Raw genomic sequence first — 17,270 nt, 5'->3', positions numbered from 1 at the left:
TTATGCTCAGTGGAGGTTCAGTTGTATTGACACCTGTGCTTTCATAGCACAAAATCTGCTGTAGGGAGTAAGATCTTCAGCTTGAAATCTTGCAAATAGTATTAGTTTAATTGTATTAGCATGAAAATATCTGAATTAGACTGTTTGTCAAATCACACCACTATGAGATCTTTTATTTTCACTAGCTTAGATAGTGTATTCCATAAATTTAAGTTTTGAGCCTGGGGTTATTTTTGCAAGTGATTTAATGTAATGCCAACTCTCTAGTTTTCAAATTGATATAAAAACTTTGCTATTAAAATTCCTAAAAATGCCATCCACTGAATTTTAATAAATCATAATTTTTATACTGCTTTTTAGTACATTGTCTCAAAAACCAAACATTTTCATAATAAAATATATTTGAATATGAAATACTATTAAAATAAAACTCCTTTTCTTTCTGAAGGTGGAGAGACAGAGAAGACTTGAAAGAATAAAGCAAAAACAGTCTCAACTACAAGAACTTATTCTACAGGTACAGTCAAGGTACTCTTGTCTGTAGGGCAAGGTAACTTGTGTTTGTATACCAGTTTTCTTACACCTATAAAAAACAAAAGACCTTAGTAGGAGATTGAAATTGAACTCTAAAAGAATAGACACACAGTGTGAATTTATCACTGTAGCCAAGGCTCTGTTGTGCTGTAGGAAAAGTTGACAAGCCCACAGTGTTCTGTGCTAAATTCTGTGGCAGCTTCAAGTGAATTTAAACAAAGGCTTTGTTGACAATGATAATATCATCTGTACTTTTATTCCTTGAATTTTGACATTAAATTCAGATCTCAGATTTGGAATGTTTCTTTAATTTACACTGCTCACAAATGTGTATATTTTATTTGTAGTGAGCACAGACATTTTGTTTTCTCTGATTCTGTGACCTAAGAATACAGCCGTGCCACAAAATTTGGCTGCAGAATATTAAGTTTTGAGTCCTCACATTTGGAAAAATAACTTTCTTATGTGAACCAATTCCATGCTGAAACACTCTCTCTAAGAGATGTGAGAGATATCCCTGTTCATTTCAGTAGAGTAATTCTGAAATGTAATTAGAGGAATTTAAATTACAAATTTTAATCCTTTCATTGCTGATCACTTTAGCAGAAGTATCTAGCTAATGTTCTATTTACTATTGTGGGTGGCGAGGAGGAGGAGATAGAATGGAGGAGTCTGGTGTGTCAGGAATTGGGAGTTTAAGTTACTTTTTTTTAAAGAAGTTTTACCGCCACTTCTCTGAGGTTGTCGGAAGCCACAACTGCCCCTCAGTAGTTAATTAAACCTCCAGCTTCCCCTGAACATCTACAGTGTTATGCATTTTAAGTACATTATTCTGTGACACCTTTACAAATTAAAATCTGAGGGCATGTTAAACATAGAATCATAGATTTTAGAGTTGGAAGGGACCTCAGGAGGTCATCTAGTCCAACCCCCTACTCAAAGCAGGACTAGCCTCAGCTAAATCATCCCAGCTAGGGCATTTTCAAGCTGCAGCTTAAAACCCTCTAACGATGGAGATTCCACCACCTCCCTAGGTAACCTATTCCAGTGCTTCACCACCCTCCTAGTGAAAAACGTTTTCCTAATCTCCAACCTAGATGTCCCCCATTGGAACTTGAGACCATTGCTCCTTGTTTTGTCATCTGCTACCATTTTGAACAGCCTAGCTCCATCCTCCCTGGAACTCCTTCTCAGGTAGTTAAAGGTCACTATCAAATCCCCCCTCATTCTTCTTTTTTGCAGACTAAACAAGCCTAGTTCCCTCAGCCTCTCCTTATAAGTCATGTGCTCCAGCCCCCTAATCATTTTCATTACCCTCCGCTGGATTCTCTCCAACTTGTCCACATCCTTTTTGTAGTGCGAGGCTCAAAACTGGACACAGTACTCCAAATGCGGCCTCACCGGTGTCGAATAGAGGGGAATAATCACTTCCCTCGATCTGCTAGCAATGCTCCTATTAATCCAGCCCAGTATGCTATTAGCCTTCTTGGCAAAAAGGGCACACTGTTGACTCATATCCAGCTTCTTGTCCACTGTAATCCCCAGGTCCTTTTCTGCAGAACTGCTGCCTAGCCCGTTGGTCCCCAGTCTGTAGATGTGCATGGGATTCTCACATCCTATGTGCAGGACTCTGCACTTGTCCTTGTTGAACCTCATCAGATTTCTTTTGGCCCAATCCTCCAATTTGTCTAGGTCACTCTAATCCTATCCTTACCTTCCAGGATATCTACCACGCTCCCTAGCTTAGTGTCATCTGCAAACTTGCTGAGGGTGCAATCTACCCCATCCTCCAGATCATTAATGAAGATATTGAACAAAATCGGCCCCAAGACCAACCCCTGGGGCACTCCACTTGTTACCAGCTGCCAGCTAGACATTGAGCCATTGATCACGACCCGTTGAGCCTGCTGATCTAGCCATCTCTATATCCATTTTATAATCCATTCATCCAACCCATATTTTTTTAAATTGCTGATAAGAATACTGTGGGAGATTGTATCAAAGCGAACATGGTTTATCTTTATCTGCAACTATTGCTTAGTAAGCATTATCAGCAATGGTTGTGTTTTGTAGTGTAGACATAACTGTACGTTAGAGGTTCAGAAAGGAAAATGACTGTATTGCCACAAGTGCTGGGAGCTGGAGACCGCTGGTCAGAAAATGGCTTTATTTTCCACAGAAAATAGAAACTTTCTGCAGAAAATTTTGTTTAGTCAAAAATCAAATTTTCTAATGGAAAATTTTCAGCCAGCCCTTTTGCTGGGTTACAGCAGTGTTTTTCAACCTTTTTGATACCAGGGACCAGCTTCCTATACTGTGTCAGGGAGATCTCAGGGACCAGTGCCAGTCCATGGACCAGTTGTTGAGAAGCACTGGGTTATAGTATCCTTGACTTGTTCAATTTTTAGTAACATTAAAGAAACGGGGGAATATTTACATGATAAATGTCTGCTTCTTTAGTTTCAAAATACAGTAGAACCTCAGTTACGAACACCTCGGGAATGGAGGTTCGTAACCCAAAAAAAAGTTATGGTTGTTCTTTCAAAAGTTTTAACAACTTAACATTGATTTAATACAGCCTTGAAACTTTACTATGCAGAAGAAAAATGCTGCTTTTTAACCATCTTAATTTAAATTAAACAAAACAGAAACAGTTTGCTTACCTTTTCAAAATTTCTTTTAAATTTTCCCTTTATTATTTTAGTAGTTTACGTTTAACACAATACTGTACTATATTTGGTTTTTTTTGTCATTTTGTAACTGATGTTTGTAACGCTGAGGTTCTAATGTATTTCCAAATGTCATATTCTAGTAATTAACAAGTTTGGAAACAGGTGCCAGTGCCAAGGGGACAGGACTTCAGTATTTCTTTTAAATACTGAGGTTCCTAGTTCTGCTTTAGTTTCTTCAAGCATGCATATACACGTTTTAATAAGAGAATAACAAAGGAGGAATAAATTGTTGAATATGTGTAGTTTTGTAAGCCACTATTACTTTTTTGCAGCAAATTGCCTTCAAGAATCTAGTTCAACGAAATCGTCAAACAGAACAACAGGCAAACCGACCACCACCTTCCAATTCTGTCATACACCTGCCATTTATCATTGTGAACACCAGCAAGAAGACCGTGATTGATTGCAGTATTTCAAATGACAAGTAGGTTGTTCCTGAATTTTTTAAGTATATCAGAAGCAGGAAGCCTGCTAAGCAATAAGTGGACAATTGTGGTGCTAAAGGAGCACTTGAAGTAGATAAGGCCATTGCAGAGAAACTAAATGAATTCTTTGTAACAATCTTTACTGCAAAGGATGTAAGGGAGATTCCCACACCTGAGCATTTTTTTAGGTGACAAATCTGAGAAACTGTCCCAGGTTAAGGTGTCATTAGAGGAAGTTTTGGAACATATTGATAAACTAAACAGTAAAAAATCACCAGGACCAGATAGTATTCACCCAAGAGTTCTAAAGGAACTGAGTTAGAAAATTGCAGAACTATTAATTGTGGTATGTAACCTATTATTTAAATCAGTTTCTGTACGAGATGACGGGAGGATAGTTTGTGATGCCAATTTTTTAAAAAGGCTCCAGAGGTGATCCTGGCAATTACAGGCCAGTAAGCCTAACTTTCAGTACCAGGCAAATTGGTTGGAACTTATTTTGTTAAAGATGGAAAAAGAAGTACATCTACCCATATGGCTTCTTTTGATAGGAAGTTTTCATTTTTTTCCATCCAGAGCAGTTTAAAATTACTTATGTTTAATAAAAAGATTCCTTAGACTAATAGAGGGAAATAGTTACTTTCAGATTTTAGAGCTCACTTTCAAAACTTAACTATTTTTTAACTGGAGATAGAATTACTTTCATGCTGGAAGCAAATAATGACAACTTGTATATATTACTTCACCAAGTAGGTTGTTCCAAGTAGGTAATGTTAAATGAACAACTAGCATAGGCAGCAACAGACTTGCAACTAGATTTTGATTTTAGAAAATTCATTGCCGTCTGTGCCCTTGTTCAGTATCCAGCCTTCTGCTTCTGACAGAGGTAGCTAAATGCAATTAGTTCTTCCTACTGGTTGTATACTTTCTTGTTTTCTTAGTAGTAAACTGTCAAGAGCTACCAGCAAAGGTAGAAAGGGTGGAGACTGAAGAAAACTAACCAAGTATACCCACCACAGTAGCATTTAACTTAAGAAAGGGGAACTACACAAAAATGAGGAAGCTAGTTAAACAAAAATTAAAAGGAACAGTCACAAGAGTGAAATGCCTGAAAGCTGCATGGAAGCTTTTAAAAACACCATAATAGAAGCTCAAATTAAATGTATATCCCAAATTAAAAAAAAAAAAAAAAAGTTGAGGACCAAAAATGCCACCAGTGCTACCCAATAATGTCAAAGAAGTGGTTAGAGGCAAAATGGCATGCCTTAAAAATTGAAGTCAAATCCTACCAAGGAAAATAGAAAGGAGCATAGGCTTTGGCAAGTCAAATGTAAAAGTATAATTTGGCCAGCCGAAAAAGATTTTGAAGAGTAACTAGCAAAAGACTCAAAAACTAACAGCAAAATGTTTAAGTGCATCACAAGTAGGATGCATGCCAGACAGAGAGGCCACTGGATGGTCAGGGTGTTTAAAGAAGCACTCAAGGAAAACAAGGTCAGTGCAGAGAAGGTAAATGAATTTTCTTCATTGGTCTTCACTGAAGAAGATTGCAAGGGAGATTCCCACCCCTGAGCCATTCTTTTTAGGTGGCAAATCTGAGAAACTGTCCCAGATTGAGATGTCATTAGAGGTGGTTTTAGACTAAATTAATGCATTAAAGAGGAATAAATCACCAGGACCAGATGGCATTCACCCAAGAGTTCTAAAGGAACTCAAATATGAAGTTTCAGAACTGCTAACTGTGGTATGTAATCTATCACTTAAATCAGCTTCTGTACCAGATAACTGGAGGATAGCTAATGTGACACCAGATTTTTAAAAAGGCTCCAGAAGCAATCCTGGTAATTACAGGCTGGCAAGCCTAACTTCAGTACCAGGCAAATTAGTTGAAACTATGGTAAAGAACAGAATTATCAGGCAAATAGATTAACATGATTTGTTGGGGAGGAGTCAACACAGCTTTTGTAAAGGGAAATCATGCTTCACCAATCTTCTAAAATACTTGGTGGCAGGGTGGGGTGTCAACAAATGTGGATAAGGGTGATCCAGTGGTGATAGCATACTTGGGCTTCTGGAAAGCTCAAGGTCCCTCACCAAAAGCTCTTAAGCAAACTAAGCCATCATAGGATAATAGGAAATGTCTTTTTGTGGATCAGTAACTGGTTAAAAGACAGGAAATAAAAGATAGGAATAAATGGTCAGTATTCAGAATGGAGAGAGGTAAGTAGTGGTGTCCCCTAAGGATCTGTCCTGGGACCAGTATTGTTCAATATATTCATAAATGATTTTGAAAAAGGGGTAAACATTGAGGTGGCAAAGTTTGCAGATGATACAAAACTACTCAAGATAGGTAAGTCCAAAGCAGACTGAAAGGAGTTACAAAAGGATGTTAAAATAGTGACTGGGAACAAAATGGCTGATGAAATTCATTCTTGATAAATGCAAAGTAATGCATGTTGGAAAACATAACCCCAACTGTGCATAAAAATGATGGGATCTAAATTAGCTGTTTCCACTCAAGTAAGAGATCTTGGAGTCATTATGGATGGTTCTCTGAAAACATCCACTCAGTCTGCAGCAGCAGTCAAAAAATCTAACAGTGTTAGGAACCATTAGGAAAGAGAGAAAAGAAAATGGTAAATATCCTAATATTACTTTATAAATCTGTGCTATGCCCACATGTTGAATACTGTACACAGTTCCGGTCATCCTATGTCAAAAATGATATATTAGAAACAGAAAAGGTACAGAGAAAGGCAAGAAAAATTAAGGGTATGTGGTCCACCTTCCACATGAAGAGAGACTTCCAAGCTGACTAGTCCCAGTCTTTTTAAAGATACGACTAAGTGGAGGGAAGATGATAGAGGTCCATAAAATCATGAATGGCATGAAGAAAGTGAACAAGGAGGTGTTATATTACTCCTTCACATAACACAAGAATCAGGGGTCACCCAGTGAAATTAATAGGCAGTAGGTTTAAAACAAACAAAAGGAAGTACTTCTTCACATAACACACAGTCAACCTGTGGAACTTGTTGCCAGGGGATGTTGTGAAGGCCAAAAGTATAAGTGGGTTCAAAAAAGAATTATCATCCATGAATTTATCTAAGTCCATCAATGGTTATTAGCCAAAATGGTCAAGAGTATCCCCATGCTCTGGATGTCCCTAAGCTTCTCACTTTGAGATGTTGGGAGTGGATGACGGGATGGATCCCTTGATGATTGCCCTGTTCTGTTCATTCTTTTTGAAGCATTCTGGCATTGGCCACTGTTGGAAGACAGGATACTAGGCTAGATGGATCATAGGTCTGACCCAGTATGGTCATTCTTGTGTTCTTATGGATGTCTAGCTATATCTCCTTCCGATTAAGCCTGTTAATGGTTTATGCGACATTTTCATTATTAGCATCTTATATAGTTTAATAAAGGTATGAATTTTGAGACATTGGATTTGCTCACTAAAACAAAATATTGAGGCTGCATATGTTGCAATGGCCGTGTGTTTAGTTTCTTGAAGTACCACACTTTCTGCTGGAAATGTTTTGGAAAAATTAGTGCAAGTAATTCAAGCTGATTGAATTTCTCACCTCCAGGTTTGAATACCTATTTAATTTTGACAATACTTTTGAAATTCATGATGATATAGAAGTACTCAAGCGAATGGGAATGGCTTGTGGGCTAGAATCTGGAAGCTGTTCAGCAGAAGACCTAAAAATTGCAAGGAGTTTGGTTCCCAAAGCTCTGGAACCATATGTGACAGGTTAGTTACTCACTGTGTAAGATTCTTCTGCTGTTTTTCTCTTTGAAATAGGACTTGAGGAAAAACTTCTGGAACTAGAACTGTGACTTTGATCCATCTATAAAATGCTAAGTTGGCTAACTTTTATTAGCCAGCAGTGTAGATTTTTAACTTCTTCTTTAATTTGTATGTTTGCATGTAGTAGGATGTAATTGGTAACAAGACTGAAACCTTCCCTTTTTCAAGTGATAGTCCGAATGTGTGCTGCACTTCAGGATCTGTATGTGCTCACGTCTGAAGATTTTTCCCTAGCAGGGTCTGTCTGGTCATCGCATGCACCCTCGCTCTCCTTCTCCTCACCAAGAAGATGAAGGGAGCTGCCGGACTGCTGTTATATTTGTTCTTTTTTTTTGTTGGTGATCGTGGGCAGAGCTTCAGTGTTTTGTGCTGGCTTCTTAGCTTCTCTTTGTAAATAGTTTAAATTTTTTCTATAATGTCACTCTGCTATATAGTTATGGTTAAGATTAGTTTTCTGTTTAAAGCCTGTCTTTTCTAAGTGTTCTGAAATTCATGCAGTTAATCAGATTGCCTTGAAATTTGATGTGCCTCATAAAAGTGCAGGGTACAGTCAGAACTCAAATTTGGGGTCATCTGACCAATGAGTACCTGAGATAAAAAGCAGCTTTTTTAAAAGTTGACACATTCTAAAAATTGACTTTTTTGCTCACAAAAAAAGATTGAACCAGGGGCTCAGATCATTGCTCCAGGTACTCAAGCGCTCAAAGGTTCCCCCCAGCAGAGTGCCTGGCACCCACCCATCACCCCTTTGAGGGAAATCAAGTTAAAATGTTACTTGAAAAAGTTTGCTTCTCCAGTTAGGAATGCAAGGGTCACATGCCTAAAGGTCTATGCTGAGCATGTACAGAGAGAGGGGCTAACTATCTGGAAAACTACCTTTTTGCAGAATCACAGAAATGTATGACCAGAAGATACCTTGTTAGGTCATCTCTAATCTGGTCCCCTGCACTGAGGCAGGACTAAGAATTATTTAGACCATCCCCGACAGGTGTTGACCTAACCTGTTCTTAAAAACCTCCAATGATGGAGATGCTGCAACCTCCCTAGGAGTGTTTAACTACCCTTATCATTAGGAAGTTTTTTCTAATGTCTAACCTAAATCTTCCTTGCTGCAGTTTGAGCCCTTTACCTCTCGTCCTGTCCTCCATGGATAAGGAGAACAATTTATCTTCCTCATCTTTATAACAACCTATTACATATTTGAAGATCGTTATCATGGTGCCCCTCACTCTTCTTCACAAGCGTGCCCCTCACTCTTCTTCTCTCCAGACTAAACAAACCCAGTTTTTTTTTTCAAACTTCCCTCATAGTTCATGTTTTCTAAACCTTTAATCATTTTTGTTGCTCTACTTTCAACTTTCTCCAATTTGTCCACATCTTTTTCAAAGTGGTGTGCTCAGAACTGGACACAATACTCCAGTTGTGGCCTTATCTGTGTCAGTACACTAAAATAATTATTTGCATCTTGCTTGCAGCACTTCTGCTAATACATCCCAGAATTATGATTGATTTTTTTTTAAATAGTATTACATTGCTGACCCATATTTAGTTTGTGATCCACAATAGATCCCAGATCCTTTTCTGCAGTACTCCTATAGAGGCAATCGTTTCCCATTTTGTATTTGTGCAGTTGATTATTCCTCCCCAAGTGTAGTATTTTGCGTTTGTACTTATTGAATTTCATCCTATTTACTTCAGACCATTTCTCCAGATCATTTTGAATTCTAATTCTATCTTCCAAAGTATTTGCAATCCCTTCCAGCTTGGTTTCATCTGAAAACTTTATAAGTATATTCTGTGGCATTATCCAAATAATTTATGAAGATACTAAATAAAACAAACCTAGGACAGATCCCTGTGGGACAACATTATATGCCCTTCCAGCTTAATTGAGAACCATTGATAACTACTGTGAGTACACCTTTCCATCCACTTGTGCTCACACCTCATAGTAGGTTTGTCTAGGCTGTATTTCCCTAAGTTGCTTATGAGAAGGTCATGTAAGACAGTATCAGAATCTTTACATTATCTTTCTGGGCATTGAAGTTAAACTCACTGGTCTATAGTTCATTGGGTGGTTCTTATTCCCCTTTTATAGATATGTACTATATTTGCCCTTTTACAATCCTCTGGAATCTCTCCCGTCCTCCGCCAGTTCTCAAAGATAATAATTAGCAACTTAGAGATCTCTTTCCAGTCAATTCCTTAGGTATTCTAGGATATATTTTGTCAGGCCTTGCCGACTTGAAGATCTCTAACTTGTCTAAATAATTTTTTACTTGTTCTTTCCCTGTTTTAGGCTCCGATCCCACACAATTTGCATTGATGTTCACTATGGTAGTTGTTCAATCACTGTTAACCTTTTTGGTGAAAACTGAAACAAAAAAGGCATTAACACTTCGGCCATTGCTGCATTTTTTGTTATTGTCTTTCCCTCTTCCTAGAGTAGTGGGCCTGTCATGTCTTGGTCTTCCTCTTGCTTCTACTATATTTGTAAAATATTTTCTTCTTACCCTTTGATCCTAACTAATTTAATTTAATTTCCAATTTGTGCCTAAATGCTTGTTGTTTTTTTATACATCCTTAATCATTTGAACTGGTTTCCACTTTTTGTAGTACTCTTTTGTGTTCCGGGTCATTGAAGCTCTCCTGGCTAAGCCAAGGTTGCCTCCTATTGTAGTTTCTTCCCTACACATTAGGATAGTTTGCTCTTGTGCCCTTAATAATGTCTATGTAACAAAAGCCAATCGTCCTGTACTGTTTTTTTTTCCTTTAGACTCGCTTCCCATAGGATCTTACCTACCAATTCTCTGAGTTTGCTTAAAGTCTGGCTTCTTGAAGTCTGTTGTCTTTAGTCTGCTGTTTTCCCTCCTATCATTCCTCAGAATCATGAACTCATCACTTCATGATCACTTTCACCCAAGCTGTTTTCCACCTTCAAATCTGCAATCAGTTACTCCCTATTTTTCAGGATCAAATCTATAACAGCAAGATTGCTTTCTTCCCCTTCTGTAATAAGATGTTGTCCTCAGTGCATTCCAAGAACATGTTGGATAATCTGTGTCTTGCTGTACTGATTTTCCCAATAGGTGTCTGGGTAGTTGAAGTCCCTTATCACCATTAAATCCTGTACTTTGGATGATTTTGTTAGCTGTTTCATAGGATCATAGAAGATTAGGGTTGGAAGGGTCCTCAGGAGGTCATCTAGTCCAACCCTCTGCTCATAGCAGGACTGATCCCAACTAAACCATTCCAGTCAGGGCGTTGTCGAACCGCATCTTAAAAACCTCTAAAGATGATTCCATCACCTCCCTAGGTAACCCATTCCAGTGCTTCACCACCCTCCCAGTGAAAAAGTTTTTCTTAATACCCAACCTAGACTTCCCCTCACTGCAACTTGAGACCATTGCTCCTAGTTCTGTCATCTACTACCACTGAGAACAGCCTACTTCAATCCTCTCTGTAACTCCCTTTCAGATAGTTAAAGGCTGCTATCAAATCCCCCCTCATTCTTCTCTTTTGCAGACTAAACAAGCCTAGTCCCTCAGCCTCTCCTCATAAGTCATGTGCTCCAGCTCCCTAATCATTTTTGTTGCCCTCCGCTAGACTCTCTCCAATTTCTCCACATCCTTTCTGTAGTGGGGGGCCCAAAACTGGACACAGTACTCCAAATGAGGCCTCACCAGTGCCGAATAGAGGGGAATAATCACTTCCTTCAATCTGCTGGCAATGCTCCTACTAATGCAGCCAATATGCCGTTAACCTTCTTGGCAATAAGAGCACACTGTTGACTCATATCCAGCTTCTTGTCCACTGTAATCCCCAGGTCCTTTTCTGCCAAACTGCTTCTAGCCAGTCGGTCCCCAGTCTGTAGCAGTACATGGGATTCTTCCATCCTAAGTGCAGGACTCTGCATTGTTCTTGTTGAACCCCATCAGAATTCTTTTGGCTCAATCCTCTAATTTGTCGAAGTCGCTCTGTATCCTATCCCTGCCCTCCAGCATATCTACTGGATTAGGGGCTCACAGGACTTATGAGGAGAGGCAGGGAACTTTGTTTAGTCTGCAAAAGAGAAGAGTGAGGGGGATTTGATACCCTACCTGAAAGGGGGTTCTAGAGGATGGGGCTCTTTCTCGGTGGTGGCAGATGACAGAACAAGGAGCAACGGTCCAAGTTGCAGGGAGGGAGGTCTAGGTTGGACATTTTTTTTACTAGGAGGGTGGTGAAGCACTGGAATGGGTTACCTAGGGAGGTGGTGGAATCTCCATCCTTAGAGGTTTTTAAGCTCGGCTTGACAAAGCCCTGGTTGGGATGATATAGCAGAGGTTAGTCCTGCCAGGGGGTTGGACTAGATGACCTCCTGAGGTCCCTTCCAACTCTAATATTCTATGATTCTATGATTCTATGATTCTATACCACTCCCCCCAGTTTAGTATCATCTGCAAAGTTGCTGAGGGTGCAATCCACCCCATCCTCCAGATCATTAATGAAGAAGTTGAACAAAACCGGCCCCAGCACCGACCCCTGGGGCACTCCGCTTGTTACCGGCTGCCAACTAGACATGGAGTTGTTGATCACTACCCGTTGAGCCTGATGATCTAGCCAGCTTTTTATCCATCTTATAGTCCCTTCACCCAACCCATTCTTCTTTAACTTGCTGATAAGAATATTATGGAAGACTGTATCAAAAGCTTTGCTAAAGTCAAAGTATATCCCATCTACTGTTTTCCCCACATTCACAGAGCCAGTCATCTCATCATAGAAAGGCACTCAGGTTGGTCAGACATGACTTGCCATTGGTGAATCCATGCTGGCTGTTCCTGATCACCTTCCTCTCTTCCAAATGTCTCAAAATGGATTCCTTGAGGACCTGTTCCATGATTTTTTCAGGGACTGAAGTGAGGCTGACTGGTTTGTAGTTCCTGGGATCCTCCTCCTTCCCATTTTTAAAGATGGGCACTATATTTGCCTTTTTCCGATCATCTGGGACCTCCCCCAGTCACCATGTGTTTTCAAAGATAATGGCCAATGGCTCTGCAATCACATCAGGCAACTTCCTCAGCACCCTTGGATGCATTGCATCCGACCCATGGACTTGTGCATATCCAGCCTTTCTAAATAGTCCTGAACCTGTTCTTTCAGCACTGAGGGCTGCTCACCCTCCTCCCCATTCTGTGCTGCCCAGTGCAGTAGTCTGGGAGCTGACCTTGTCTGTGAAGATAGAGGCAAAATAAGCATTGAGTACTTCAGCTTTTTCCACATGATCTGTCACTAGGTTGCCTCCCGCATTCTGTAAGGGGCCCACACTTTCCCTGACCTTTTTTTTTGTTGCTAACATACCTGTAGAAACCCTTCTTGTTGCCCTTCACATCCCTTGTTAGCTGCAACTCCAATTGTGCTTTGGCCTTCTGGATTTCACTCCTGCATGCTCAAGCAGTATTCTTACACTTCTCCCTAGGTATCTGTCCAAGCTTCCACTTCTTGTAAACTTCCTTTTTCTGCTTAAGCTCACCAAAGACTTCTTTGTTAAGCTAAGCTGGTCACCTGCCATATTTGCTGTTCTTTCTGCACATGGGGATGATTTGTTTCTGCACCTTCAATAAGGTTTCTTTAAAATACAGCCAGCTTCTCTTGGACTCCTTTCCCCTTCATATTAGCCTCTCAGGGGATTCTGCCTGTCAGCTCCCTCAGGGAGTCAGTCTGCTTTTCTGAAGTCCAGGGTCCATATTCTGCTGTTCTCCTTTCTTCCTTTTTGTCAGAATCCTGAACTTGGCCATCTCATGGTCACTGCTGCTCAGGTTACCACCTACTTCTACTTCCCCTATCAATTCTTCTCTGTTTGTGAGCATCACGGCCCCAGTAGCACTTGCACCAGGAAGTGCAACACTCTCCAAAAACTTCCTGTTTAAAAAAGGCCTCATCCACCTCTTCTTCCTGGTTAGGTGGTCTGTAGTGGACTCCTACCAGGGACATCACCCTTGGTTTTTACCTCTTTCATCCTTACCCAGAAACTTTCAACAGGTTTGCTTCCCACTTCTATCTTGACCTCAGTGCAAGTGTATACATTTTTGATATACAAAGCTACACCTCCTCCCTTTTTTCCCATGCTTGTCTTTACTGAACAAGCTTTACCCTTCTATACCAATGTTCCAGTCATGTGAATTATCCCACCAAGTCTCTGATGCCAATTATGTTGTAACTGATTATTCACTAGTATTTCTAGTTCTTCCTGTTTATTTCCCCTCACATCATAGGACTTGGGTAGCTCTGTGGTAGGATAGTGTCATTTACAACAGGCATGCTTGGAGCAGGCACCAGAAACGCACTGCTGAGTTTGGGTTGAGGTACTGAGAAAGGCTTGATGGATATCGGAAATTCTCCAGCACTGGGGAGAAGGGAGCACAACATCCATTCCACATGAGTGGAGCAATTAACAGGTCTCAGAATTGTATCAGGCTGTGTTCTCTTTCATCTGAGAATTCATTGAGATGAATAGGTCACTTAACACCTCTCTGAGCCCAGTATGCTGCTGATGTATGTGTGGAGGCCTCCCCCCTCCATTTTCCCTCTAATTTTATATTGGATGGCAGTTCTGCTCTAGCTAAGGTTGTGAAGTCTTTCCTGTTAAAATAATCTCTTTTTAATGCTCTAAAATCTGTGCTTGAATGGAATGTCTTAAATTTTTTATGTCTCATGAGAGTTTAGGGAAGTAGGATTAGTGATCTGAATGTGGGGTCATTTGAGCAGGAATTCCTGAGATACATCCCCTTCTTTCCCCCCAAAAAACAGCATTTCTTTAAGATCACAGATTGTAGCAACTTTGAAGTTTGAAACCCACCATGGGCAGAGGTCTGGGAATGAACTGTCAAGGTTTTATTTTGGAGAAATATAATGAGAGCCTTCTCACTATCCTTCTGTACACTTAGAAACTATTTAAAAAAATAAATTACACATGTGAATGCTCACTGGGAAGGTAGGGGTGATTGGTGTGCAAGATTAGTTGATTGGAAAAGGGTTTTGGGTCTGCAGTGAGGGATGTGGTACTATGGGAAAGGGAATAAATGGAAAATGGGTGCTGGGGGAGGGAAGAGGGGTTGGGGAGCTCAGGTAAGAGAGAAGGGAATAGGGATTAGGGAGAGTAGGAGCGGAGGAGATGGAGGAGGTTAGAGAATGTGAAGGGTAGTAGAGGAAGTTGGGCATTTAGGGGTGAGAGGGCCCTGTCAGTCCTAACGTCTCCTATTCCCATGTGCTGGGATCTGGTGGAGCCCCACCTCTCTGCAGGGGTTTGAGTCCCTCTCCCTGCCCACTATGTGTTTTGGAATCTGGGGGACCCTCCCCTTCTTGGGGTATCTGAACCCCTTTTCACTGCCCCTTCATGTGAGCTGTCATCTGCGGTGAAGGGAATGAAAATAACACAAATTTAAATATCTGAAATCGAGAAAATGAATGGTGAAGATACACATTGTCCCTGTATGAAGTGAGAGGCTGACCAATGTGTGTTAGGGACGGGCCCCATTTGGTGGAGAGGCTGACTGGGTGGACCTGGGCCATGTCTGGAGAAGCCTGGTTGAGCTGGGTGTGGACATCCTCTGCTGGGAGTGGATAGTGGGAGTGAAGGGTCCAACTCAATATGCAGCTCAGGCTACATAACCAAGGCAGTGTGTGACTTTCACGGAAGCTGCTGCCTGTGATGTGTACGCAGCAGTACATGGCAGGAGACAGCAAGGATCAGCTTCTTACATGTAAATGGTTTCTGCAATGCCAACTTACATCTTAATGGGATGTGAACAGAAGGGGGAACTGGAAATGTTGACAGGGTCCATGTTGTGGCATATGGATGTGGAGAAGGGGGGGGAGAGAGAGAGACTATTTTTCTTTCACATTCTTACTGTAAGAACCATGTAATAAAACTGTCAAGGACATAGACCATGGATAAGATTTCTCTTACCAGCCCTATTAGCAACTATGTAACAAAATACACTGGAGGGGTGGAGGAGCACTGAGGAATCACATAGCAACTGTGGGGACTGTTGGAAAGACCACTGGATTGGGACTGTTCCTAGCTCTGCCACTGGCCTGCTGGGTGACCATGGGTAAGTCACTTTACCTCTCTGTGCCTCAGTTTCCAATCTGTAAGATGGGGATAGTGATGTAAAGTTCTTTGAGATCTATTGATGAAAAGCACTATATAAAAGGTCTTTTATTACCTATCCCCAGTAGTGTATCAACTGCAAACCTAGGTGAGAACTACAACTGTCTAAATAACAACAAACTCCTACCAACAAACATTTCTTTGTTTTAAAAAACTAGGAAATTAAGTGGCAAAAAACGTAGTTAATGCAGAGTTAAGGTTGCCCAGTGATAGCTTGTATTCTTCCAGAGCATCAGGTTCAGCAAAACTCAAGCTTCTGAAAACTAGGAAATAAATAGTCAAGGTAAATGCCCATGCAGCCTTAACTCTGCCCTGCTTGATCGATGGCCCAGTACACCCATAACACACGTGCTCTCACTCTGTCTTTTCACTGTAAGGGACAGATGTTTCCTGCCCTTCTCCTTCGTTCAAACACTGAGCTCGCTCCCCAAACAGAATACCACACGTAACATTTAACAATAATTTCATACCCTTTTATAGCTCCTTCACACTTGCACACAGAATACCACCTAAACCTTTAATTTCCCCTACCCATCATTAAATCCACAGATTGCTGTCATAACCCACCTCGCTACTGACAACTATGGCAAGAAGACCCTGCAGCCCTGCTACTGACACAACCTACACAATTCTGCGTTGAAATGATGCAGACTGGAAGCTCAAGGTACACTTGCACCTCTTTTGTTTGATAACATACATTTTGGGAGACAGACCCAGATCTCCTCGTATCACAATCACAGCTCTTCTAAGCTGCTCCAGCTTATTCCTTTACCATTAGATACAGCTATACCTAGTGTAGTGAAGGTAGCTGGAATGCATGCACAGATGATTCCGAGTGATTATTGCCAACTAAATACCTTTTGCCATTTAGTTAGGAGATAGTTTTAGGGGTTCATTTCCATTTTGGACCACCCCCTTCCTCCCAGGCAGGGAATGATCTCTGTTTAACTCCCCAAAATAACCAAAACCTTGTTCTTGCTATGGTAGCGGGAGTGTAACCAAGGATCCCCAGCTTTAAATATTGCATCAAGTGCCACAAACCCTTCCTGCTCACAGAGTACCACACTTGTCTACTGCCTGGAAAAAACCCACATCCCTTCTAGAGGCAGTGTCCACAAGAAGTTCCTAAATAGGGCCAAAGAGTCAAGAGGAGTCCCAACTCCCACGTTCCTCATGGAGTCCAAAAAGGCAGGAACACCTGTGCGTCGGCCTGAAGAAGGTAGGAATGACACCTTTTTTTGGTCCCAGGTGGTTCCATGACCTTCGTCTCCAAGAGACTTGGGAGAGTAAAGTTAGGACAGATGGCAGAAGGGAGAATGTTCCCATAAAGACGACAGAAAGTTCTAGATTCAAACCCCTCTAAGAAGAGGTAGAAGTCCCCATCCCATGAGTTATTGGGAGCTTTGTACTCCAGTACTGGGAAGAATTGGAATGGCATTTCTTTGAAGGGCAAGACCGCTGTACCTCTAGTGCTAGGATTGGTATTTAGCACTGAAATCTATCATGTCAGCACTGCCAGATTTGGCACCCTCGTCAGATTACAGAAACAATTCTGTTTCACTCCAGCTTGTGTCTTGGCTCCAGATGACATCTTTGTGCTCCCAGAACTG

General features: G+C 40.9%; 1 protein-coding gene across 4 annotated transcripts in view; it reads left to right on the top strand.

Annotated features, from left to right (window-relative positions):
- The window catches only part of TFDP1 (transcription factor Dp-1), a 105,464-nt gene that overhangs the window by 68,185 nt on the left and 20,009 nt on the right, over positions 1 to 17,270 (top strand). For 3 of the 4 annotated variants that reach the window (XM_067563650.1, XM_067563648.1, XM_067563649.1), the window contains exons 8-10: positions 449 to 517; positions 3,539 to 3,690; positions 7,285 to 7,451. In XM_067563650.1, coding sequence (XP_067419751.1) covers positions 449 to 517; positions 3,539 to 3,690; positions 7,285 to 7,451 — 388 coding nt within the window. Of the gene's footprint in view, positions 1 to 448; positions 518 to 3,538; positions 3,691 to 7,284; positions 7,452 to 16,209; positions 16,325 to 16,647; positions 16,663 to 17,270 lie in introns of those variants that run through there. The other variant, XR_010922717.1, reaches the window with a different exon arrangement.

The sequence above is a fragment of the Emydura macquarii genome, unplaced genomic scaffold (genome assembly GCF_026122565.2).
Source record: "Emydura macquarii macquarii isolate MOO-44397 ecotype Brisbane River unplaced genomic scaffold, CSIRO-AGI_Emac_v2 contig_2531, whole genome shotgun sequence".
Classification (NCBI taxonomy): Eukaryota; Metazoa; Chordata; order Testudines; family Chelidae; genus Emydura; species Emydura macquarii.
This window is presented reverse-complemented; position numbering and strand designations above follow the sequence as displayed.